Here is a 27,723-nt window from a genome sequence, read left to right as displayed (position 1 = left end):
AGAGGCCTTAATTCCCTTGGGACCCTGTGAAATAGTTTCTGGGTCAGCAGTATGGCTTTTATATAGGAACTGGTGAGAATCAGGAACCCGGTAATACCTGTCTGGTTTAACAGGAGCTGGAGGCAAAGAATCAGGATTAAGGCTGGCTTCTGTGTACACATCATCCAATATATCTAAAACAGGAGGGATAGCCAAAGGCCTATGCTGGGGGAGCAGAAGAAATTCCCTGAGCCTTTTCTTGGAATCTGAGTAAACTTGGCCTTCCTAGTGAAAGTGTTCCCTCAATGTATGCAGGGTTTCCCCAAAAGAGAAGTCCTCAGGGGGGGAGACCGAGGGAATAGACTCCTCTGCATCAGAGTCTTCGAATGGAGAACAGGCACAATCCTGGTCCTCAGATAGTTCTGAGGTAATAGAAGCTTGATCTGAGGAAGGGTAGTCTTCCTCTAATCTGGGCCTTTTGTCAGAGGGGGGGTTGAGAACCACCGATAAGAGTAATCAAATCCTCAGCCATTTTAAGCATCTGTTTTTTAGGCATGGTGCCTTGAGAGGGTGTCTGAGGAACCTGTTTTTTGGTTTTCATGGCTGTTTTAGATTTAGTGAAGGCTTTAATAGAGAAGGAGGAAGGCCTGAAGACCCCTTGAGAAATGGCAGGCCTGTCTACATTCTGAGTTTCCCCGCCAGGAGTGGCGTCTGTATCTGTAGTAGGAATGGGGGCCGAGGAGCCTGCGACCTCGGGTACAGAAGACACCGGTAATGCATTGTCATCGGTACTCAGGGGCTGCGTAGGTGCCTCGCTGAGCACCGGAGAACCGGTAGTCGGCCTTAGCGTGGTATCAGTAGGTGGTGCGGACCTCATATGTCGGTCCTTAGCTTTGCGTTTTTTGCTCAAAACTGGAGTCGGAGTATCCGACAACATAATATAATTAAATTTTTTACCAAAAAAGTGAAGGGTGAACTCCGCCCGACGCTTAATAGTGCGTTTGTTGAATCTAGCACAAAAAAATTGCAGGCCGAGACGTCGTGGTCTGGGCCCAAGCAAGGTATACAGTAAGAGTGGAAATCCTTATGCGGTATTTGCTTCCCACATGAAATGCAATTATGAAATGCAATTATTAACTTTGTCTGACATCGGTCTGAGGCAAGAAAAGTTTTCCCAATGGGGTACTTAGCTTTCAAGAAGACTTCGGCTGAAATACTTTCGTAAATCTCAGGAGCTGGCCGACCGGCACTTGCGAACTGCTTCTGCTTCAGGCACTGCGCGGCAAGAAAGACTGAAGAAAATGGCGTCGGCTGCCTCTTTTATATCCCTGCCGCACTGACGTCAGGGAGGAAGCGACGACAACCGACGCCGGACCTAGACTTTGGAATTCGGCCGACCGAGGACCCGCCTGATGGCAGGATAACCCATCTGTTATGACTGCAGCTGTATGCACGATGAACATCTGGTGTTGGGTATGAGAAAATGCATAAATAGGACCATAATTCTTTCCACTAAGAGACCTAAATGGAAGGAGGATGGAGGGTGGGAAGTCAAGGATAAATGACGATGGACAACACAGATGGAACATTATGGTAAGTACACAACTTCTTTATATAATGTTGCCAATCTTCATTTATCCCCAACTACCTGAGATTTTAGGAGGACTCATGGAAGGATAAATCTTGAGCACTATAGAAACAAATGACGCTCTTCCCCTAAAGGCCAAATTCAATTTGTAATGAGTAATAAAAGGTATGTAGGGAAGCCCATGTTGTTACTGCACAAATAGCATCCATGGAAGCCTCAGACTGAAACACTGCTGACGCAGCCACGGCTCTGGTAGAATGTGCTTTAACAGGGCCAGGTAATTCAACTTTCCACCTGTTGTATATGAAGAAAATACAATCTTTAGTCATCTAGATAAGGTAACCTTGGTATTTGGCTTGTCCATTCTAGTACTTGAAAAAGAAACAAACAGCTGGTCAGACTTCCTTATGTCTTTTGTTCTACTGAAAGCACCACCCTCTGCCCCAGGGGAGCCACTGCCACGCGTGCCCTGGAAAGGTCCTTGGGACTTTCTGAACTACATTTTCCCACTGCTCTGGTTCCTAGGATAGGCCGTTGAGGGTAGAAAAATGTACACCCACTGCAGAATGAGTCTTTCCATCTTTTTCACAAATGGAAAAAGTTTCTCGAACTTTGGGGCCAAAAAGGGAAGCTCTGTCAAAGGAGGCATTGAAGAATGAAGACGTGAATGGCTCTGCAAATTCGTACAAGCACATCCAGGCATGTCTTTTTATGGCTACACCCAATTCTTGCTGCTTTAGTCATCCCTTCAGCTGCATGATCTATGAGTCTTATGGATGAATTTGAAATGCTCTTAATCAGCTTCCTTTGAAGTCTGGTGAAGTGTGCCATGAGAATCAAGGACCATAATGCAAAGGTTGAAGCGTAAACCCACTTGCCAAACCTATCCATCATCCGAGACTCTTAGGAGGATGGACAGGCATCTAACACCAACCTATTTGCCCAAAATTGATGATCCTCAGGTGCAGTTAGAATTTCTTCTGGGGTCTTGAGAATGGGTTCTATGGTGTTAGGAGCCTTCCACACCTGCTGCAAGATCCACTCAGTGGCAGTTACCCAAGAGGTAGATGGTTGAGCACTGAAAGCCTTCAGGTAAACTCACTCCTCTGAAGAAGGCTTTTGTGATGTTCAGCCACCCCTCTAAGAATATTTATTTTATTATTTATTTAACATTTGGTTACCGGGAAAGCCCGACTTGGAACGAAGCCAATTTTCAGTGGAGGCCCAGGGAGAAACGGTCCAGATGCATGTTTTTGTAACGTGGGAGGAAACCACAGCGCCCAAAGGAAACCCACATGAACACAGAGAGGATATTGCAGACTCTGCACAGAAGGCACCCCAGCAGAGAATCAAACCAGAGAACCTCTTGCTGTGAGGTGACAATACTACCACTGCACCGTCATGAATGTCTCCAAGTGAGACATTTTCCAGGGGTGACCATGGGGAACCTTTCCCTTCATCAAAACCAGTGTCCTCTGTGATGGATTCCTCTGGGGAATCCAGGTGTTTTCTCTTAAACTTCCTCTTCTGAGGAACCTCCTCAGTGGGATGATCTGGGGAGGTATCAGAAGAGGTTAAGACCTGTATAGGGGACTCCTACAGTTTCAGCGCTTGCTGTCCAGGTGTTGAACCAGTTGAAGCTCTGGATGAGGGAAAGGATCAGGAAACTGCTCCGACAGGGGAGGAGACAATTGAATGCCCATAGTGGACAGAGCCCTCTCTGTGGCCTGGAAATCTGGTCCCCCTTAAAGAGGAAAGTGATCACAGAACTGAGAAAGACTGCCTCAGAACTCTGGTCCCTCCCTGCTCTGAAGAAACTGTCCCTGAAGCCGAAGCCTGAGTACAGCCAACGCAAGCTGAAGCCCTGAGGTCCACAGACTGCTCCGAAAACACTGGAGTTGTGTCCCCCCACCCAGAACTAGCAGCATAGATATGTCCCCGAGAGTTCTCCGGATCTAAAAGAGCCAAAGAACTCAGGGTAGAAATTGGAACTGGAGATGGAGATGGAGATCTTGCTGGAACCAAAAGAGCTGGCACCGGGAAACTCAAAGCTGGGATCTCCAGGGCCTCAGACGTGGTCAGAAGAGGAAGACTAGATCTGATGAAAGAAGGAAGGGTTCCAGCACCGGAAGGGGCTGGAACAGAGGACATACAAGAGTGTCCCCTTGCTGCAAGGAAGTGATCCACCAATCTCAACACATCCATATCTGGACAGGAGCATTCTGAGTAGGACTTAAGCTTGAAAGTTTTTGGTTGTCGCATGCTGTATAATTGCCAAGATGGTTTTGATATTCCGAACCAAACCCATATGTCAAGGATAAATGAAGACTGACATCAGATATATTTTTAGTTTTCTATTAGAAAGTAGTGAGAAACAAGCACATTAAAAGCAGATAGCAATCCCTTAGCAAATCACAGCAAAATCTTCCCTGTCCATAGTTAAAGAAACGAGAGAGAAAAAATATTTTAATTATCTGCCTTTTCTGCCTCAGAGACTCCCTGGAAAAGGACAGACCCACAACAGGAGCACTAACCCAAGAATCAGGCCCCTTATCCCAGCAAAGTGGTAAACCATCACCCCCTCCCTTTACCAAAGCCTGATAAGAGTGGTTATCCCATTCTTGCTGAGGGCAACCATAGAGCCTGCAGAGGGTGTGCCAAGCTCATAGTTGTTAGTGGCTTCCTGAGGAGTTACACCACAGAGACCAGCAGCAAAAGACAAATGGTCCAAGGAAATAGTTTTGGCCAGGGCAGAGTCAACCATCAGCAGCTGAGACAGTGATGGGGCCAGAGAGACATCCACAGACTCCCTAACAACAACTTCTTGCAGACAGAGGAAGCAAGAATATTGGAGATAGAGCATGTTCCAGCTGGGAAGGAAGCTTCACAAGCCTGTCACAGAGTCGGAGTGAGTCAGCAAAATGTCTAACAGGAAACTGTTTTGAGGTAAAGTTTTTTTTAAGACTGTTCCGAAAAGCACAATATCCTGTAGCACACATATTATCTCTACATCAAAATGCAGAACAGAAAAAAAGTGAACAGTTTTCTCACATATACCATAGAAAAGTTAAACTCCTTTCCGAAACATAACCCAATAAAATTATATTTAACAGCATGAAAATAAAAGCCTTACAGAAAACAATTCAGAAAAAAAATTTCCTCAGAAAGGTACTCTGGGTAGTCCGCTGTCCAGTCGGCCCGAATACCAGAGTATATGGCTGACGTCGGTCAGGGCGCATTAGACTGACGTCAGTACGTCAGGGTACTAATGCGCATGACCGACGCCATATCTTCAGTCTTTTCTTGCCCCAGATGTCAGAAGACCCTAAAAAGACAAGGCCCAATATACCTGTACCAGAAATATGTACAATATATACAAAAATATATACAAAAATATCAGCATATAACCTCACCTACACAACCACCCCTAAACACAGAGGGGAAGGAGGGAGGGTAAATTGGACTGCAGCAATGTGGATCCTCGAACATCTACATTTATGGTAGGTACAAAACTGTACTATGTTCTTCGTTCCACATTGCTGCAGTCCTAACTATTGGGTAGAATCCCAAAGCAGAGGTAAGGGAGGCTGGCAAATCATAAAGAAGCAGGAGCTGACAACATGCCTTGCAAAATAGCTGTGGCAAAACCAGCCCTAGACTTAGAGTAGAGAGGAAGGTGATAATGCTTAGAGAAAGTATGCACTGAACTCCAAGTAGCTGCCTCCAAAATATCCTTAGTTGCCACCCCTTAGAAATGCTGTTGAAGTGGCAGTAGCCCTAGTGGAATGAGGCCTAATCCCAGCTGGAATCTCCTTGCCATGATGGGAATAACAAAATGCAATGCAAAACCCAATCCACCTAGAAATAGTTTGTTTTGACACAGGCTTGCCCTCTGAACTCAAAGCAAAAGAAACAAACAACTGCTGAGACTGCCTAAAATCCTTAGTCCTGCTTAAATAATAACGCAATTGCCTATGTACATCTAAAGTGTGCAAAATCTTTTCCCCTTTATTTTGGGGGTCTGCATAAAAAGTAGGCAAATGAATAGTTTGGTTTAAAGCCACACTAGAAACCACTTTAGGCATAAAGGAAGGATTAGTGCGTAATGATACCCTATCCTTATGGAAAATCAAAAGGGCTCTACTGCCATAAGGGCCTGCAACTCAGACACCCTTCTTGCAGAAGTAATAGCCAACAGAAAAGCAGTCTTCCATGACAAGTATTTCAATTCAGCAGTAGCCGAGGCTCAAAAGGTTGTAGAGTAAGTTTTTCCAACACAAAATTGAGATCCCAAGCAGGAGTAGGAGCTCTCGTGGGGGTCTTATATTCTTTGCCCCTCTAAGAAACTGCTTGAACAAAGGATGCGAAAACAATGGTGGGTCACAATCATAGTGAGCTGAAATTGCTGCAGCATGAATCTTAATGGAAGAGAAGGACAAACCTTTGTCCAATAACTCAGTAAGATATTGAAGAGCCACATTCAAATTAGGCTCAGAAATCTCCAAATTCTTTGCTGTACTCCAAAATAAAAACCTCTTCCATTTTTCTGCGTACACTTTCCTTGTACTAGGTCTTCTAGCTTCCATAATCACATTTAAAACTTGTTGAGGAAGTTGAGACCTGCTGTGTTTCAACACAGAATATGCCAGGCTGTTAGATGAAGTGAGTGAAGCTTGACATTGAGCAGATGACCGTCCTTCTGAGATAACAGATGTGGAATCAAAGGTAAAGGCCATGGAGGCTTCCTTACCAGACTCCTTAGTAGTGGGTACCAGTGTTGCCGAGGCCAATCTGGAGCTATTAAAATCATCCTTGGCTTGTCTTGTCTGACCTTTAAGAGCACCTTTGGAAGAAGAGGCAGAGGTGGAAAGGCATACACATGAAGATTTTTCCAACTGAAAGAAAGAGCATCCACTTTCCAAGCTGTGTGATGAAACCCCTTTGTGCAAAACTTTGGCAGCTGGTGGTTTAGTGGAGAAGCGAACAGATCTATGTCTGGAGTTCCCCATGACACTGTCAATTTCTGAAATACATGAAGATCCAGTTTCCACTCGTGGGGATCCATGATTTGTCTGCTTAACACATCTGCTAAGGAGTTCTGTGCTCCCGCAGAAACCTTGCCTGAAGAGTTAGTTGCAAGCTGAGCGCAGTCTCCCATAAAATCATTGCTTGCCTGCATAGAGGATAAGAATGTGTTCCCCTTGTTTGTTGATGTACCACATGACAGTTGTGTTGTCTGTTAGAATCAACACCTGCCCTGGAAGAAGAAACTCCTTGAAAGCCATTAATGCAAACTGGACTGCTAACATCTCCTTCATGTTGATATGTAGATGCTATAGTCTGGCAGGCCACTTGTCTTGTATCCACTTTCCATTTAGATGAGCTCCCAAGCAATGTCCGAGGCATCTGTCGTTAAAATCTGACTCGCCTCTGGCCGGGTCACAGAGAGTCCCTTGTTTAGGTGACATTCCTGAGCCCACCACAAAAATTCTTTTTGAAGGCAAGGTATTATTTGAATGACAGTGTCCAAATCCTGGCAGTGCTGTGTCCATACATTTTGAGATACCATTGCAGCTTCCTCATATGCAGTTTGGCATTGGGAAGCACCAGAATACAAGATGCCATGAACCCTAATGCTTGAATGACTGTCCTTGCAGTCAGCACGGACTGATGAGATAGTTGATGGAAGTAAAGGGATAGACTCTTTTGTTTGTCCGGGGTTAAAAAGGCCATCTGGGCTGCTGTATTCAGTCTCACACCCAGAAAGCACATGTCTTGAGAGGGTACTAGACTGGACTTTATTTCGTTCACAGAATACCCTAGGCATCTTAGCACTGCTATAACATATTCCAGATGCTGTAGAAGGTCTTCCTTTTCTTGAGCCAGAATCAGGCAGTCGTCCAAGTAAGGATAGATTTGAATTCCTTTTAGCCTGAAGTAAGCTATCACTGGAGCCAGAACCTTTGTGAATACTCTGGGCACAGTAGATAAGCCAAAGGGCAATGCAGAGAACTGATAATGAAAATTTCCAGCTCGAAAACGCAGATACTTCCTGCAACTTAGTCTTATAGGCACATGAAGGTAAGCTTCCTTGAGATCTAAAGTTACCATCCAGTGATCCTTGCCCAGCAGAGGTAAAAGCTGTTGTAACGTCAACATCTTGAACTTTGGAATGTCCAGATAAGTGTTGAGGATAGATAAATCCAAAATTGGTCTCCACATGTTCCCCTTCTTTGGTACTAGGAACAGGCGAGAATAAAATCCTAGGCCCCTTTCTGATACAGGGACTGGCTGAATGGCCCCTATTTGGAGTAACAGGGAAATTTGCTTGTGAGCCTCTTTCCTTTGCGGAGGAGGAACGTCTGGCATGCCTTTGAAAGGGGGCAATGTATGGAAATAAAACCTGTAACCGTGGTGAATAGTTAGGACTGCAGCAATGTGGAACGAAGAACATCTGTTTTGAGGTAAAGTTTTTTTTAAGACTGTTCCGAAAAGCACAATATCCTGTAGCACACATATTATCTCTACATCAAAATGCAGAACAGAAAAAAAGTGAACAGTTTTCTCACATATACCATAGAAAAGTTAAACTCCTTTCCGAAACATAACCCAATAAAATTATATTTAACAGCATGAAAATAAAAGCCTTACAGAAAACAATTCAGAAAAAAAATTTCCTCAGAAAGGTACTCATCTGCCCAGCCTTGACATGATTTCTAACCAAATGTCAGTTCCATGAAACCCGCAGAGGCAAAGCATTTTGGCAACAAGAAAGCTCTAAAGCTTTTGGAGCCCAAACTGCCATATAGCTGTACTAGAGGCAATGCAATCTGGGCACATCAAAGGTGGCATAAAGCTTTGAAAGCTGGCTGGTAGTGAAAACCTAGGCAAGGATATAACCTATATAGCTCAACACTACTGTAACACTGATCTAAAATGTTGAACACTTTTAGCAATGCCACATTAGACCGTAATAGGTCTATTAAACAGACCAGAGTTACCAAGCAGGAAACAACTCAGAAAGGAAATGGAAAAACCTTATTCTCACTTCTGCCTCAATCTAGACAGAACTCTTGGCTAGGGAAAAAAGACAAACTCATATTTTATACTAGTATAATAAAACAAATAGCCTGAAATTAAAAATATCTGGTACTGGAGCAAGTTTTTGGGGGGAGGAGAGCAACAGACAGACAAACAAGAAAGCAGCTTTAGTAATACCTTTAGAGTTCTTCCTGAAAGACCCAAGACTGCCCCATCTTTTGTTTCCACCACAGCTGATGTGAGAACATCACCACTGCCTGTTGTGTCAATGATGTCAACAATTTTCGGCTTTCCATCGCTTGTTATCTGAAAAACAGGGACACAATAAAATGCAGCTATGTAACATATTCACATAGTATAAAAATTAATGAAAAAGACAAAGCTGTGATATGAATGTTTCATTCCCAAAATACCATCGCAACACACACACACAGCAACATTTGGCCACACTTCACTTAGTACTTTAACAATGGGATTTTTGGAATAGCATAGTTCCAAAGAATTCTACAGTGTGCCTGGCAAAACAGATGACTGGATCCATTTATGCAGAAATTCATTGCAGAAAAAAATTTGCTCACCTTGAGAGAAATTAGTTGCACAGACCTCTGCTCGTGTTCCACTGTGCAATCTGCACAACTACAGCACTGCAGACGGCACTTGACTGTACGTGACTGAAAGGGAATGTTTATGTACATGGAATGTTTTTATGGATGCTTTCCTACTTCAGTTCTGACATACTTTATTTCTTTGCTGTTTCAATTCATTTTTTGATAATTTTCAGCAGAGTAGTGAAGGTTATGTAAGGATTCTTTAGTTTCCTATTTAGCTCAGTTATGCTCATTATTTAATTTATTTCAGTTAGATTAAAAAGTTGGTTTCGTGTTTTGTCAGTGTTGCCATTTTACACTTAGCTAGTTGAGGGAGTCATCAGCGTTTTATGTAAACATTTAATTTTATGTTACTTTAGATGTAGGGATTGTTTTATGTGGGCTGGGGTATTCTGTCGAGTGTGATCTTTGAGTAGTGAAAATATGATGGGTTAAGGGCAATTTTAGTAGCATGGATAATGGACTACGGATGCAAACAAACTTTTAAATGTGCCAAGAGCGTAGCTCAATAAAATCAGAAAAGCAATGCACCAGCTACATATTTTTACCACACCCTTTTACAATGTCTACCATTAGGATTCTATATTTATCTGACTCAAATTGCATACCATTTGCATCACCGACCTACCTATGTCAGATGTTTAATACCACCTCATCTTCACCATCAAGCACTGATCACCACTCCTTAGTACTATTAAGTAATCTTCACCTATTCAAAAAGTTTGTACTGCCAACATAAAACACATACATAACCACCCCTTAAAGTTAGTAGCATTTCTAATAAAATTGTAAATCTTTGCTTAAAATGAAAAAAAAAAAAAAAAAAAAAAAAAAAAACTAATAAATTTGAGCCATATTCAGCCCACCTGAAAATTACATTACTGGCAAGAGACCCACATCAAAATTCTACCTCAACTAAAAAAATTAACTTTATTTACCTTACAGTTGTTTACAAGGGAAAGTTCGATTGTACACACGTTCTTTTTCAGTGGAGGCCCAGGGAGAAAAGCTCCACATTGAAATAATCAGCAATAAATCAGTAAACAACATATAGAAATACAATATATCATTAGTATACATAGTACAAATAAGTTAAAAAAAATAGTTAAGAAACATTTGTAGTGTCATCTATACAAAAAGGTAATTACTGGATTACTTAGTGTATAAAATACACAATGACGTTTTACAAATCAATAAGAAACAAAAGATTAAACATAAGTAGAGAGACATTACATCATTATACATTTCTGTGGAAATAAATACACCAATCTGACATTACAGTTTTTGAACAAAGAAAATGAAATGTCAAGTCAATATTTCATTAGCTCTACAATGTTGTAGTCTTGTGTAATGTTGGTATGCAAAGAAAGAGACATTCGTAACAGAATGGACAGAGGGAAATGGTTTAGTCAGTATGTGAAGCAAGGTAGTAGCATCATCATCAGAGGGGAAGATAGTCAGGAGCAGAGGAAGGACATAGTCATTTATTTAATACGTGGCGTGTTGTTTTAAACTGGGCTAGTGATGTAATAGTTGTAATGCTTTCCAGTAGTGCATTCCAGATTTTTCCTATATAATTTGAGAAGAGGGAATCTCCTGCTTGATTTTTGGTTAAATTGATTTTTAGGTGGCATTTGTTAGTGGAGCGTAAGGTACCGTTAGTGGCATATGGTTGAAGTAATATTTGTAGGGCAGGTATTTTCTCAGGTTCACAGAGTTAACTGGTTGTAAGGAAGAAGATGGGGGAGCTCTAGCCAGTTGAGTTGCTTGAGTGCTTAACAATGGTGAGCTCTAGCTCGTAGGTTTGTAGCATACCTAACAATTTTGTTACAACAGAATTCAAGTTTTGCTATCTCTGATTTTTTAGATCTGTGAGTATGGGTGCTGTGTACAACATTTTATAGATCAAGTGGGATTGGGCAATGGTAGCTTTAGTATTTTTAGTGAAGTAGTGTTCGTTCTTATACAATGTTCAGAGTTTTGAGTACTTTTCTTTTACCTTTTGTGCAATATGAATGTCAAATTTTAAGTTGCAATCAATTCTGACTCGAGAGTTTGGTGATGGGGAGATGGTGTTGTTTAGCGATACAATTTTGAAAGTGTTAATGGGCGAGGCTGATTTAGATGGTTAGAAAATCATAAGTTTGTTTTTTAAAATTAGTTGAGTGTTTGTAAGCCAGGTCTCAACTGCTAGGAAAGATTGTTGTGTTAAATTATGCAGTTCTTGGATTGAGAGAACAGCACATATCACTGTCGAATCATCTGCATATTGGATGACAGAGGCTTGTGGGGTTAAGGTGTGTAGGTGTTTTGTAAATATTGAAAATAATAGTGGGCCTAAGACTGAGTCTTGGGGCACACCTAGAGTCACTGGTAGAAGGGGTGATACAGTCTGTTGCCAAGAGACTGCTTGCTGGCATCCAGTAAGGTAATCCTGGAACCAGGTAAGAGTAGATTGACAAATGTTTAGTTCAAAGAGAATGTTTAGAAGCTTGCGATGGGAAACCATATCAAAAGCTTTTGATAGGTCAAGGAAAGTACAGGATAGAGGGCGTTGCCAAGATGCCAGTCTGATAAACAGAAATTCATAGCTGTGCTTAGATTTTAATATCCTGACAGGAAATGTACTTAAATATTTTAGAATAACTAAAAGTACACTAAAAGATAGATTAACATAGACTCTTATTTTCTAAAACTTAATACATATTCAAGATAATTTTTTAATTATTCCTGTCAAGAAGTTTTCTACTGGAGATCTCAAGATGAGCAACTCAAAGAACCCACACCAGGAGAGTGCAGTGAAGAAAGAACTACATCTTATAATAACAAACATCCAAGAACTGTCACTAAAAACATGAGCAACGTGAAGAACCCACACCAGGAGAGTGCAGTGAAGAAAGAACTACATCTTATAATAACAAACATCCAAGAACTGTCACTAAAAACATGAGCAACGTGAAGAACCCACACCAGGAGAGTGCAGTGAAGAAAGAACTACATCTTATAATAACAAACATCCAAGAACTGTCACTAAAAACATGAGCAACGTGAAGAACCCACACCAGGAGAGTGCAGTGAAGAAAGAACTACATCTTATAATAACAAACATCCAAGAACTGTCACTAAAAACATGAGCAACTCGAAGAACCCACACCAGGAGAGTGCAGTGAAGAAAGAACTACATCTTATAATAACAAACATCCAAGAACTGTCACTAAAAACATGAGCAACGTGAAGAACCCACACCAGGAGAGTGCAGTGAAGAAAGAACTACATCTTATAATAACAAACATCCAAGAACTGTCACTAAAAACATGAGCAACGTGAAGAACCCACACCAGGAGAGTGCAGTGAAGAAAGAACTACATCTTATAATAACAAACATCCAAGAACTGTCACTAAAAACATGAGCAACGTGAAGAACCCACACCAGGAGAGTGCAGTGAAGAAAGAACTACATCTTATAATAACAAACATCCAAGAACTGTCACTAAAAGCATGAGCAACGTGAAGAACCCACACCAGGAGAGTGCAGTGAAGAAAGAACTACATCTTATAATAACAAACATCCAAGAACTGTCACTAAAAATGGACACATTTGAAAACAAAATGGATACTATTAAACAAGAATGCAGTAAACAACTGGAACTTCTAAATGGAAGAGTAAAAAAAACTATTCTTGCCTTAAAGGAAACAATAAATGACCTGGATACTAGAGTGACAGAAAATGATCACCACAATTAATTTCTTCTGAAACAAAACACCAGGCTGATTGAGAAACTGGAAGACCTTGAAAGTAGATCAAGGAGGAATAACACAAGACTACATGGAATTCCTGAGAAAGAAGAGGGTGCTAACATGATTCAATTCCTCAATAAGTGGTTTTCATCAGCACTAAACATGCCTGAATCCCTCCATCTTAGAATTGGGAGGGCTCATCCGTCCCTGGCAAATCCAGCTTTGTCTCAGAATTCATCTAATCCCAGGTCTATTATAGTTAATTTCTTTCCTCACAAGACAAGGAACTTGTGCTAAAATCAGCTTGGACTAAGATGGGTGAAAAAGTTATTCGTTTTGACAATGACTACACCTCTACAGTCATAAAAAGTTATTCGTTTTGACAATGACTACACCTCTACAGTCATATCCAGAATAAAGGAGTGTGTTCCTCCAAGTCCTTGAAAAAAGCCAATATTAAAGCTCAAATTCTTTTTCCTGTAAGAATAAAAATCAGCTTGCCAGAAGGAGTGAAGATCTTTGATTCCCTACAAGAAGCAACAGAATTTATCCAAAAGAAGAAAATACTGTTGGGCACAGAAGAAAATGGAATGGTCATCCCAGAATTTGAAGAGACAGGCAACAAAAATGGATGATCTGTGAAGGAAGGGGCAAACAAAACTAAGAAAAAAAGGACAAATGAATACATTCCTTCTAATTTTAAATGTTTTATTTTATGAATCCTAATATATTTGATTCTGGAAAAATCTCTATACTGTAATGTGAATCATATTTATTATTAACTTTCTCTTTTCCTTTATATATCTTCTACTTCTAATTACATATAGTACTACGTATTTAAATAACATTCTCTCTATTTCTCTCTCTCTTTCTTCCCATTTCTTTTTGTTGCTAATGTTCCTTTTCTCTCTTTTCCCCACTATAAGTACTTTACGTACATTTCCCTTTTAAATAACTACAAAATGATATGTCTTCTAATTCTTCAGTAATAGTATAATTTGACTTCTACGGCGTCAGTGGTGGGGTAATAATATGTTTCTGATTAGTGTTTCTAACTAGATGTTTTAGACTCTTTGTTTAGACACATATAAACATTAATACAGTACATTAATGGTGTTTTATAGATGGCTAATAAGTTTATATATATATATATATATATATATATATATATATATATATACATACACACACACACACACGTGTATATATATATATATATATATATACATATACGTACGTACACACACACACACACACACACACACACACACACAGTTCTGTTTTTCCCTCTAGTCTGGTTAATTAGTGGGTAAATGACCGAAACGTTATAAAATGATTTCTGATTTGGAGGCAGCTGTTACTTCTAAATAGCTGTTTTTATATGAAAGGGTTAATTTTTTCATGACGATGTTTTGTGAGGAAACTGGTGGTCTGTGTGACTGTTCTCATTGTGGAGATTCATGACATGCACTGACAAGGCAGCTTGAGTGTTTTTTTTTTTTTTTTTGCTTTCTGTAAACCCAAAGCTTCAAGATTTGATTTCCCACCAAAAAACTTTTTTTTCCTCACTAGAGACAACCTGTGCATGAGCCTATTTAGATATTTTTTAACAAGTTTATGAAGCTGCAGCTTGAGGAAACAACAGTGATAACATCACTTGACCTTTTCGACTTGTTAAATGACTGTATTTAGAATTCTTTTCTCTTGAAATGTAGTTATCCTTCACTTAAGATACTTTAAATGGTAAATAATTAGTTCTGATAAAAAAGGGTGTTACTCCTTTGAAAACACCTATGTTCTTTTATAGATGCATACATTCTACAAATTCAATGACACTTTTAGTAACTAAATGACCTCAAATGAACTAGGAGCTGCATTAGAAAACTCATTATGCATATTAACATCAGACTTATATTACATAACTAAACCTTTAGTAACTAAACAGAGGGTTGTGAGGCTTTTTTTTGTAATACGTGTGTGTGTGTGTGTGTGTGTGTGTGTGTGTGTGTGTGTATATATGTGTGTTCAACAGATCCTTGCATGAAAAATGTTAGATAACTGACAAAATGGTTAAAACATCTGATGTTTAATGAAAAGTTTTGGAAATACTGACCATCTTCTTAACCTTCAGCTTCTAATGTTTATACATACTTTGATCTGATGTGCATTTCTGACATATCTACTTATCAGAGGTGCTATTATATTGGACATTCATATAGCTTCAGTTATATTGGACACTCATTTTAATGTACATTTCATGGACTCCGATTTCTTTAGTTGCTTTCATAATGCTTTTCTTTTTTGTTTTTATACTATATTCTAAGCAGAGATGGATAATTTGTGTCTTTTGGTCTTGGAGAGGTGGTGAATGGATGGTTTAGTTAAGTTTGTGTTTCATTTATGTGTTTGAAAATAGTTTGGGGTTTTTAAAAATAGTGCTTAATACACGTTGTACATCCATGATAAGTAAGTTCTCAGTAGATTTCAAGTCAACATGGAAGAATTCTCCTCAGATTTTGTCAACTTGTTAATGAAAATTTACAATGAAACACAAACTTATGTAAAAATCGGACCATGTCTATACTCACTACTAGAAATTCTCACGGGAATTAGACAAGGTTTCCTTTGTCACCACTGTTTGCTCTTTCAACGGAACCTTTTGCTACATATATCAGAAACAAGCAAAATATAAAAGGCCTTCAAGTTAATAAGGACTATTGTCCTAAGATACAATTATTTGCTGACGATATGTTAACGTTGGGTGATATTGATGGTTCTTTGCATGACGTTACAAATACCTTAAGCAAGTTTGAAAGAATTTCAGGGCTTAGACTTAATCATAATAAATCCAAAACATTACTAATTAACAAAAAGATCAACAAAAACCTAACAGAGAATAGCCTCTTTAATTGGGAGAATGATGTATTAGAATATGTATGTCAGTATAAAGAGTACATGGAAATAGTCTGTTAAACTAAACTACAATAATTTAATAACCACCATTAGTGAACTAATCAAAAGATGGAATAAAATGTTCTTCACAATGGAGGATAGGCTCTCTAATTAAAATGATAATTTTCCCTAAAATTTTGTTTTATATACATTGATATTACCCCCTCCCAAAAAAATTATTTAAAAATTAAGATTCCATGCTACTTAAATGTTTATAGTTCTCCTTAAAACCTAAGATTGCATATAAATGGCACATTACAGCTTGGAACAGTAATGGGATAGCATTCCCTAGCTTAGATCTTTATTCCAAATCAGGTATAATTAATGCAATATTACATTGGATCTCACCTACCTATATATCTGGCTGGAAAATAATACATGAGATTCATATAACTGATATCAGAATTTTAGAAAATCAATTTAAGGAACAATACAGAATAAGTAGAGTTCATTGGCTTTTTATGTGAATTTTGTTTATTTAATAAGAAGTTTGATCATTTTTCTTACGGCATTAATCAAATATTTAATAACTTTAAAAACATAATTGATTGTAATTACATTAATTTTGGCATCACATTGATGTTGAAAGAACCTAGGTAATCAGGGGAGTATGATATAGGGAATATAAGAAAGAGGAATTGTTAAAAGGAAAATAACTTGATATTCTGACATCAGTTTATTGAAAATAAGAGTATTAAACCACTAAACTCTCTTCTATGTAGTTTCGATAATAGTCAAGATGGTTGTTTATACACTCATTACGGTAGTTTATAAAAACAAAATGAGAGTAACAATCAACCTAGAAACTGAATCTATACCTAGTTTGATCCAGCTTTTTATTAGGTGTCTTGAAAAGACAGATATCAAAAATTAAAGCATCTCACCTATCTATAAGATACTAAGAGAAGACACTCTACAGTTTGACTCAGATTTTTGGAATTAATATGTAAAGATTAATGGAGAACAAACATCTGATTAATCCAAAAAACTGTTACTGAAATCTACGTATGGTACCTCTTCTTCATTATATTGGAGATTGCATACATGGAAATTTATGAACAAGAGTTTGTATACTCCACATTAAATAAATCTTATGCTCAAAAACAGTGAAAGTAAGTGTTGGAAATGTGATGAATTACTAGAGGCCAACTGCGTTTACGTGTTTTTTGAATTTAGAAATGTTGTTCAATACTGCAAAGACTTCAGATATTTTGTAAAGGCTTTATGGCCTGATAACGGTCATATTTCTAACTCACTAATCTTATTCAATGTTCCTCTAGCTAAAGTAATACCTAAATCTCAAATTCAGTTATTCTGGTCAATTCTTGCAATTGCCAGAAAAGTTATTACTTTGAACTGTAAAAGTAAACAAGATTTTATGTTTAAAGAATTTATTAATTTAGCAAAAGTTATTTGTAAAAAAGAACTGCAAATTACTTGTTATAGAACTCATAACATTACTCATAAAAACAGCATGGCAAAAATTGTAAAACCTTTTGAACAAATACTTATAACTTCTCATGGATAAAATGATTGTTTACCATGGATGAATGTAAATAGTTTTGTTATTGTTTTATTGCATTTGTTATATGTACATTTGTGCACGTTTATAATGAAAACAAAATAAAAAAATGTTTTTGGGGAAAAAAAATAAAGTAGAGGATACATAATCATCGTCGTTAGTGAATGCCTTTAGAGCAGTTGATGTACTATGAAATGCATGAAAGCCATGCTGAGGTTTGGCTGGAAGTTTGTTAATATGCAGGTAATCAGTAACTTGCATGTGAATGACCCTATCTAGTATTTTGGACAGTGGTGATAGTATTGCAATGGGTCAGTAGTTAGTGAGATCGGTTGAAGAGCCACCTTTACGCAGTGGTATAATGGGAGAGGTTTTCCAAATGGGAGGGACATGTTGTTCTGCTATGGATCTATTCATAAAAATTGATACAGGATAGGCTATACTGTCACAGGTTCATACTAGCCTATCTGCCCTAGGGCATTTATAAGCCTAGCCAGAATGTGTTTGGCTTTCGCCACCCATTTTAAATTTATTTTGCTATGCCCTTTTTCGAGGTTAGTATACTGTGCCTCTGTCTAACAGTGACACAGAAGTGATACCCGGGGTAAACCTACGATCTCCCATCCACTCATCAAGATTCCTCTTGAAGAGAGTCAATGAGGGACTCTGCCTAACCTGGACTGGGATTTTATTCCAGAGTGAAGGGAACCTCTGGGTTATGAATCTGTCCCTCCAGCATGTCCTATTTATTTCAGTGCTGAGGTTCAAGTCTCTCGAGCGGGTAGCTCGATGGGATTTGGATTTTCTTAGGTGCAGCATGTCAATTAATTCCGGGTTGGATATGGCTTTATACATCAGGCACAGATCGCCTCTGAACAGGTGGTATGCCACTGAGTAGAGCTGGAGTTTCTTTAACCGGGCAGCATATGGCATCTGTATGAGCCCTTTGATCCTCTTGGTGAGGTACTTTTGGGGTCTTTCCAGTTGCTGCAGGTGTCTGGTAAGGTACATCCCAAAAGGGGCATTGTACTCAATTATGGGCCTGATGAGGGATGAGTAAAGAGGCACGATGACCTCCCCTGATCTAGATGTGAATCCCTTCATGATTAGGTGGGCTATATAAAGTATTTTTCTAACCACTTTGACTACGTGGTTGTCAAATGAGAGATTGCTATCAACTTGGGTCACCAGGTCCCTAATTACTTCTTCTGTACTTAATGGATTACCACCTATGTGGTAATTTGTGGGCACTTTGTTTTTGCCAAAGGGGAATGACTATACACTTTTTGGCGTTTAGCTTGAGGACATGGCTCTGGCACCAGTTGTCTGTTTCTATGAGGCCCTTTTGGAGGATGCTTGTGTCGGCTGGAGAGTCGATTATGGCACCCAGTTTGCAGTCATCTGCGAACATGGTCAGCCACAGTCCTTCCGTGTTGGCCTGTACCTCCGAGAAATATATACCGAACAAGAGAGGTCCTAGGACTAAGCCTTGTGGGACACCACTTGTAACTGGTTTGGAGTCTGACATGGCTCCAGCAATTCTAACCATGTGGGTTCTGCCCTTGAGCCAGTTTGCAACCCATCTAGTGACATAGGGGTTTATATTTAAGCTGGTGAGCTTATCTATAATGCCCGAGTGGGGTATTGTATCGAAGGCTTTTGCGAGGTCCAGGTAGGCTGTGTGGACCTTCCCCTCATCAATGGCCTTGGTGACTGTTTCAAAGAAATCGACCAGGTTTAAAAGAGGCAGAATCTGCCCTTAAAGCCGAACTGGGTAGGATCCAGTGTCTGTAGGTCCCCAATATCTTTATTTATGGAGGTCCATGATGATCCTTTCCATAGCATTTGCAGACCAAGCTAGTCAAGCTTATGGAGCGATAGTTTCCAGGATCTGTTGAGGCACCACCTTTGTGGAGAGGGACCACTGTTGCTGTACGCCACTCTTTGGGTACATATCCTGTAGTAAGGCTGAGGTTGAACAGTAGTTTTATGTTTGGGTTTAGCTCTTCTTGGAGTTATGTAGGATGCAGCCCGGGAACACCGTCTTGTCCCATTGATGCTGTGTTTTTTGCTTTGGAGAGGGCAGCTCTTACCTGAGCATCTGAGATGTCAGGGGCAGCACTCTGCTGGGATAGATATTTGCCCTTTTGGTGGGGAGGGGGGAGGGGGGAGTTTGCACTGAACCTGTCAGCTAGGATGTTGGCAATGTCTGTGGGTTCGGCGTATTTGGACTAATTCTGAGCATATCTGGGAATTCCCACCCAGGTTCCTAACATAACTAAAGAAAGCCTTGTGATTTATCCTCAGTGTCCTGTGCAATTTTTCTCTCAAGCTGGCCTTAGATGATTTTATGAGTGCCCGTAGTTTTTTGCTAATACTGATCAGAGATGCCTTCCCTTTTTGGGATAATGCTCTGTCATGTAGTAGCTTCCTCCTTCTATTGTACAGTTTGTTTATGGCTGGGGTCCACCAGACAGGACGTCTGCCTTTGGAGGATTGGGTCTTGGTTTTATTTGGGATTGCATGATCCATGCATTCCTGAAGGTGTTCATAGAATGCGTTTATAAAGGATTCTGCGGTCAGGGCCATATTTTCCACAGGCCCGGGGGCTTTGAAGGATTCCACCTCGGTTTTGAGGAGTGTGAAATTTGCTTTAGAGAAGTTTTTCACTGTGGTTTTCAGGGCAGGGGGTGGAGTCGGGATGTGAATATCCAGTGAGATTAGTTTATGGTCTGATCTTACCAGTGAGGGATACACTTCTGGTCAGGAGCATAGAGTCCCCATGTTGGTGATGATCAGGTCCAGTATGTTTTCCCCTCTTGTGGGAGTGGTAACAAGTTGTTCCATAGCATTTCAGTTTATAAATTCTAGGAACCTTTGGGCTAGGGTGTTGGAGCTAGAGTAATGCTCCCAGTCTATGTTTGGGTAGTTGAAGTCGCCCAATATAATGGTGTTTGGAGAGATCTTCATATTTTCCAGTGTTCTCAGGAAGGCCAAGTGGGGTTCCTGGGTTTGGGCGGGTGGTCTGTAGCAGGCTATGAACTGGAAGGCAGTTTTACCCACTGTTAGTTGCACATGGATAGTCTCTGATGCTTCGTGCTGTGCCACCAACCTGGAGGTGTGGGTATCTTTGACGAATATTGATACTCCCCCTCCTTTTGTGGTTTGGTCCAAGTTTTGGGGCCAAAAAGCATGGTATGAGGTTTAACCTGGTAGTGCTGGGGTGCTCTCGGGAGCCTTGAACCAGGTTTCTGTTACTGCACAGATATCGATGTTCTCCATGCTAAGGAGAGTATCGAGTGCGTGCATCTTGAGGTTTAGACTTGTGGCATTGAGTAGCATTACTCAGTTTCTTATCCCTTGTGATACCTATGGAGGTGGGTTTGTCTTTTGAGCCTTGCCTAAAAAGGCACTATGGGGGTAGCAAGAGCCTTTGCCAATATCCGAAAGCCCAGGGGTGACAGGTGCAAGCCATCCCTAGCGAAGCATTGTGGCTTGTCGAGCATGTCATCCCAGGCTGACAGGCATTGGATCCCCTTTGAATGATACCAATACTTAAGCCAATTGTTGAAATTGATCATCTTGTCTTCATATTGTGGCATCATTCTTGGTGAGGGTAAGGTCAGGGTCATACCAGCCTGGGCTACATGCTCAGAGAGCTCCTCTATGTCTCTTTTCAGGTAGTCCAGGGAATTACGTCTCAGGTCATTCACACCAGCATGGACAATGACTGAATCATATTTGTACTTGCCTTGGAGTGACCTGAGTGCTTGTGTTATGTGGCGGATCCTAGCGCCCAACAGGTACCTCACCGTGACCTTCTCCTTGTTCAGTCTGGTGAGCGGGACGTCAGTGTGCCTGACGATAGAGTCACCTATTACAAGTGTATCAGGTGTGTTGTTTAGCCTTAAGGGCTGTGACTGTTCGGCACACTGGCTTTGTGAGCTATGTGTTGCACGTGTTTTGTTTTAGGGTAGCGGTTGCTTGGGTGTCTGCTTTGGAGGTCTCTGCTGCTTAGGCAGATTTTTATTTAGAGCCTCTGAGTATGTTTTTGTGTGTTTATGTGTTTGGTTTGCTGTCATGGTAGGTCAATGTGAGACTGGAATTGTAGTGAGTGTGGTTTCCTTCTCCTGACTGGTTTCGCCAGTACTGAGTTGAGAGAGCTTAGCCTCCAGTTTGGCTATATGGTTGCATCTTTCACATGTGTTGGAATTTGTTGGGAGGAGGAGATGGTTGTCTGTGTACATGAGGCAGTTGTAACATTGCCTCAAGATTCCCAGATTCACCAGCTGGACCGGAGAGGAGATTGACAACTGACCTTTGGACATGCTAGAATAGTATTGGGAATTCCTTTATAATTGAAAAAAAGGGCCAGTGGGGAACGAGGTACTCAAGGGGAGTTTGTGAGGGTGTAGTGCTTTTAATTTTTTAGTGCTGACTAATATAATTGCTTTAATGAGCAAGTGCCAGGTAACTTAAATGCAATGTGTTACAGGTAACTTAAATGCAAAAACGACAAACAGTAACTTTCTTTCAAGTGAAACAAGGAAATAAGTACAGTAAGCAATGCAGATATCACTAGGGATTCACAGAAGCGCTGAAAAGCCGCGGTTTAGGTGGAATTAGCGTTTCAGGGAAATAACAAGCAAACAAACAACAAGCATACAAACAAAGCTAGATTCAGCAGGCCTGGATCTAGTCTATGCTACAGCAAACAAGGTTTACCAATTTCAGTAAGAAGCAGTTTAAATATGTAGGCACTATAAGCCTTTAACCAGAAATTCCCAGCTAGAAGGGCAGAGTCCAGCCTCTCCTCCCACAAGAGTGCAGGCCACGAACCCTTTTAATGTAAAATAACTGGCCTGAGGCCCAAGTGCTTAAACCAGAATTAATACACTTTTAGAATAACAGACACTGAGCCCTCAATCAGCAGTTCCCAACTTAGAAGGATGTAAGCTACCTGTTCTGCCACTACAGTGCAGACCACAAACCTTCTTAATGTAAAACAACTGGTCTGAAGCCCAAGTGCTTAAACTAAAAGGCTTAGAATGAGTTACACCAAGCAGTAATAAATAAAATTGAGTACTTTTAAGATGACGCAAAAGCAAAATAAAGTAGGAAGAAACACAAATACAGTAAAAGCAGATACATTTTTTTTCCTTGAGTGAGCAAATGAGATGGGCCCAGGAGTTACAGGACAGAAACAAGTGCAAATGCAGGCCTTCAAATCAGAAAGTTGAGAGAGATGGAAGACCGCCCAAACGGCCAATAACTACAAATTCTGGGCCAGAACCACTCCTTATGTGGTAGACAGGTTACCTAGTGCTTACCACTCCCACTGATAAGCTAGAAGGCTTCCCTCCAACACAGAAAGGCTTGGGGGGCTCAGAAGCTTACAAATAGTCATGGATACAGCAAATCTGTATCTGGAACACTAATTACAGGAAAGGTAGGAAACAGGCTTACAATTTTTTTTCAGAAAAGTAGCAAAAACAGTAGTAAAAACAATTCACATGCAGTGCAAGCTGGCACACTTGAGAATGTATCAATATTAGTCCACACACAGTTTGAAAAAATGTAATTAAATTAAAAAGGACTAAAAGCAAGTGCAGAAAGGGTTTATTAGGTAGAATGCGGTAAAGAGATGGGACTGGGGGAGTGTCCTAGATCAAATCTACAGTGGGGCAGGCACTGCAAAAGCCACCAAATTTAAACTACAACCAGGGACGGGGGGGGGGGGGGGGGGGGCGTTTCAACAAAGATGTGAGGAATCAGAGTGCAAATTATAAAACCAAAAAAATATATACTGATCTCTGTATATTTGCAGAACAGTAAGACAACAGATATCTAAGCAACAATTTAGCTCTATAATACAGAAAAATATACTCAGCTCTATATATTTGCAGATAGTCTTGTAATGATTAAGGTCTTTGCCTCATGTATAAGCTACAGGGTTCGACTCGATCCTAATTTCTGCCACAATGTCTGTCTGCATTTGCATGTTTTTTGTGCATCTCTGTGAAGTTCCTCCCACCTTCTAAAAACATGCTGGGTGTTTCTACCTCAAATTCACCCAAGAATGGAGTTTGTTGGCAGCAGCAGACTCAAAATGGTGCTTAGTGAGGTAAGAATTGTACAGACAGACCATGTTGGGCATTGACTGCGGTGCGCAATAGCCTATAAATAGACACAGATCACAGACTGAGCGCCATGTCCGGGTTAGCTAACAAAGTGTAAACATGGGCTCTATTCAATACAAACTAATCACCTAATGTCTTTAACAAAAAAAAGCATAGGTACTTGTCGGTGATAAGTGGGTTGGGGACCTCTCCTACTCTGGCCTACACCAGGGATCTACTGGAATTAACAGTGAAAGGTGTCTATGTGCCTCTATTGGCTAGTGTGCCCCCATCATAAAGCCTAGCAGCCCTGGGTCAAAGCTAATGGCAGGGCACTGTCCAGGTGCTCAGCCTGGGTAACCTTGTATAGCACTGTTGACCAAACGCTGGAAGTAAAATTAATCAATATGCAAAACATTAACTACAGATCGTTACACTCAATATATAGGTTCAAGGACAGTGAAGTGGAAATGGATGACATGATGGTAAGCAAGGGCTGGACATTCTCTGTATCCAGGAGACAAGATGGAAGGACAATGCAGAAAAGTCACTTGGCTTGAGATCCATAGTCTACTACTCAAGGGAGGGAAACTAGAAATGGTGTCAGAATTGTGGTGAGGAAGTGACTTCAGAAGACAGTGAGGGATGTCATCAGAATTAGTGACAAACTCATGGCAATCAGACTCCAGAGTAAGAAAAGGGCAGTATTCATACTTTCAGCTTGTATGCTACAGCAGGATTTTAACAGACAGTAGAAGAGGACATATTCAGGCAGTGTTTGTAAGACATACTAGATAGAACAACATGAGTCTGTATTGATTATGGAGGATCTGAATACACATACTGGGTCAGACAGAACAAGATAGGATGACTGCCTGGGTCCACATGGCTGGAGCAACAGGAAAAAAAAAGAGAGAGCCCATTCTAGACCATCTGTCAAATGGCTTGATGGTAGCCAACACATGGATTAGCAAGAGGGACAGTCACAAGATCACATACAAGAGTGGGCAATGTGCAACTCTGGTAGATTTCTTTGTGGAAAGGAAAGGGCAGTGGAGCAGAATCAGCAACTGCAAAATCACCCCAGTGATACAGTTGACCCACAGCATAAACCACTAGTTGCCAAAATCAACTGAAAGCAGTAGCCAGAGAAGGCTTTAATGTCAATACAGATTAAGCTGAAGACCAGGAGGTTGGCTAGATAGAAAGCACACATGAATTCAAGGACATTTTCATAGCTCAAGCACCTCAGGAAAAAGAGGAAATAGGTGGAGTTGTAGAAGAATGGTAGCACTTCAAAAACTGCATGTGTGAGGACTATTGGACAAATATGCAGCAGATCCAGGTATAAAAATAAGGTACATAACAAAAGCTGGTGGTGGAATGAAGTAGTCTAATAATTCTTCAAAAGAAAGAAAGAATGAGGGCAGGAAAAACAGAAGATAGAAAAGATGGACCACATTATGGAGTATTGGTTATCAGCATGGAGAAAAAGGTCTACCCAGATGATTGAAGAATAAACATTCTATTGCCAGTGGACAAGAACAAATGGGACATTCACAGCTATGGGCAATACAGAGGTATCAATTTCCTGTCACACTACATGAAAGTTCTGGAAAAAGCATTTGATCAATAAATACTCAGAGCAGTAGATAAGATGGGAGATGATCCATTTGGATTCAGATCAGGATGAAACATGACCTATCTGATGTTTGCACAGAGACAAATAGTGGAGAAGCTTGAGATGAGGAATGAGTCCAACTGTGCATTCCTAAACTGGAGAAAGCATATGCCAAGGTCCCTGCAATGATGTGAAGTACGAGAAACATTGATAGAACTAGTGCAAGTTATGTACAAGCCCCAGTGACAAAAGTACACTGCTTAGTCTCAAGAGGGTTTTCCAGTAGAAGTGGGTGTGCAACAGGGTTTAGCTCCGAGCCACTACTGTTCACATACATGTGATGAACTACATTAGCAAAAAGGATGGAGACAAAACAACAAAGCTACTGTATGCATACAATGTAACAATACAGGCAGAGTTTGAACAAGAACTTCAGTAAATGACAGGGGAATGGAATGCAAAACTGAAGGAACACAGTATGAAACAAAGTAAAGATTTATCTATCTCACCATCTACCTACCCACTCCACCCTTTACTGACCAGGCTAGTCTCACTAGGCTAGTGGCTTCTTTTCAGGGGAGACCTGAGGTGATACTTATACTAGTAAGGGAAATTTGGCCAGGGCACTGGAGAACTTCCCCTACCCTTTTTGATAGGTACTGTGGGATCTTTTACTTCCACCTGAGCTATCAGTAACTCAAGCACGAGGCAGTTGCAATAATAGAAAAAGGGGAAATCAAAAGAAGCAGAGAATGGAGATAAAAGGGAAAAGTGTCACGGGTTGACAACTTCAGGAATCTGGGATGTGTGGTAGGAAGAAGGGATAGTTGAATGAGGAGGTCAAAGCTAGAATCAGAGGGGCAGCAGCCACGTGGCATAGTGTTTCAGGTTAGTGTATGACAAAAATGCCAAAGAAGCTTTAAAGTAAGGTGTACAAAACCGTGATGTAACCAGTACCATGGTATGGTACAGAAATGTAGGCAGTGAAGGCACTGCAGTTGAGGAAGCTAGAGGTGATGGAGATATAGTACCCAAGATGGGTGGTAGTAGGATCCACATTGTGGAAAGGATAACAAAATGAGAACATCAGAGCAGCTCCAACTGCAGAGAGCCAAAGAGAACGGGTTATGTTGGTTCAGGCAAACCTGCAGTAAAGCAGAAGACAATATGGTGAAGAAGATTTGGGACAGACAGGGAGAAGACAAAAAGAAAGAAACAAGGGTATCCAAAGAGATGGATGGACTGTGTGAGACAGTACCTACAACAGTCAGGCATGCCTGTCAAAGAAGACAGGAGAGTGGCATTGAAAATGAGAGAGGTGGCTACAGCTGACAACACCCTGACCTCATACTCAGCCAATATACTCAAGAAAAACTGGAAACAATATTTAGATCTGTAATGTGCCTGTACAGAAAAAAAAAACATGAAGCTTCAGCTTAATACCAAGAAAACAAAAAGAATGGTCTCTGGGAGAGAACAAAAACTAACCAAGGTCCCCCAAAACTGACCAACTTTTGTCAGCAACCAAAACCCAACAAACAGTTGATAAATTCTGATACCTAGTTATCTGGCTAGACCCACAATTAAATTTCCACTAGCAAATAAGGGCAAGTGTTAAAATAAATAAACTCTTATGGTCCAGAAATATCTTGCTTTCCTTCACTGAAGGAAGAGCTACAACTGGATAAAGGTATTCCGAGAAAATCAAAACAGATACTAGTTAGGCAAACAGTCCACATCTAGCTATGTTCACAAATATTCAAACTACAAAAGCTGGAATCATTCCTGTTCTTGCCTGCAGACTCAAAACACCAGATCATTAAACTACCCACCCATAATTTTCCTCAGTACCTCTCTACTTACCCTTGGAAATTCCTTTTAATGGAATTACTTCAGTTTTCTGTTGCCTGCAAAACTTGTAGAAAGCCATTCCTAATTTGTATTTCATACAACAGCTCTTGAGCAACGAGTACAAAGGTCACATAGACAAACCAGTTTAGTAAAAACTACAAACACAGCCAAGCTAGAGTTTTCACTAAACTACAAACACAGCCAAGCTAGAGTTTTCACTATGTGATACCTTAAACTTCCTGTAGTAGAGGTCCATGGGATATATGCAAATGACAGCTTAAGGACATCAAATGTTTCAACTATATGGCTACTGAATGTCCATGACTTTTTACTTTTTAAGTCTTTATGGATACATTCAGGCCAATAAAGCCAAACACCACTAGCTGTAGACATGCATGTTTCAGCCTACTTATTACCTCATCAGCACAGCAAAAGTGGACTGTTTGGCTATACTTTAGAAACACAGGATCTTTATACACAGCTGATGTCCATAACCATTAAGGTGTCTGCAACACATCCCAACTAACATACAAACCAAAGAGTAAAAAGGTCACACAGAAACCAATTTGTAAAAATTACAGGAAAAAGAAACAGCTCTTTAGAAACATATCCAGAAAGAGGGGAAGCTGCACCTGCCATTTGAACATTTTAAATACCTGAACCCAAACCCTTCCCCTATCTATTTTACATATCTTTAACCAGGT

At 40.4% G+C, this 27,723-nt stretch overlaps 1 protein-coding gene across 2 annotated transcripts in view; it reads right to left on the bottom strand.

The window, feature by feature from the left end:
- TPP2 (tripeptidyl peptidase 2) overlaps positions 1-27,723 on the bottom strand; it is a 2,672,548-nt gene that overhangs the window by 2,560,164 nt on the left and 84,661 nt on the right. For both annotated transcript variants that reach the window (XM_044071246.1, XM_044071247.1), the window contains exon 2: positions 8,786-8,914. In XM_044071246.1, coding sequence (XP_043927181.1) covers positions 8,786-8,914 — 129 coding nt within the window. The remainder of the gene's footprint in view (positions 1-8,785; positions 8,915-27,723) is intronic.

This window comes from Protopterus annectens, chromosome 5.part0 (genome assembly GCF_019279795.1).
Source record: "Protopterus annectens isolate FY-2018-M chromosome 5.part0, PAN1.0, whole genome shotgun sequence".
Classification (NCBI taxonomy): Eukaryota; Metazoa; Chordata; order Ceratodontiformes; family Protopteridae; genus Protopterus; species Protopterus annectens.
The sequence above is the reverse complement of the archived record's forward strand: the minus strand, read 5'-3'. Positions and strand labels throughout refer to the sequence as shown.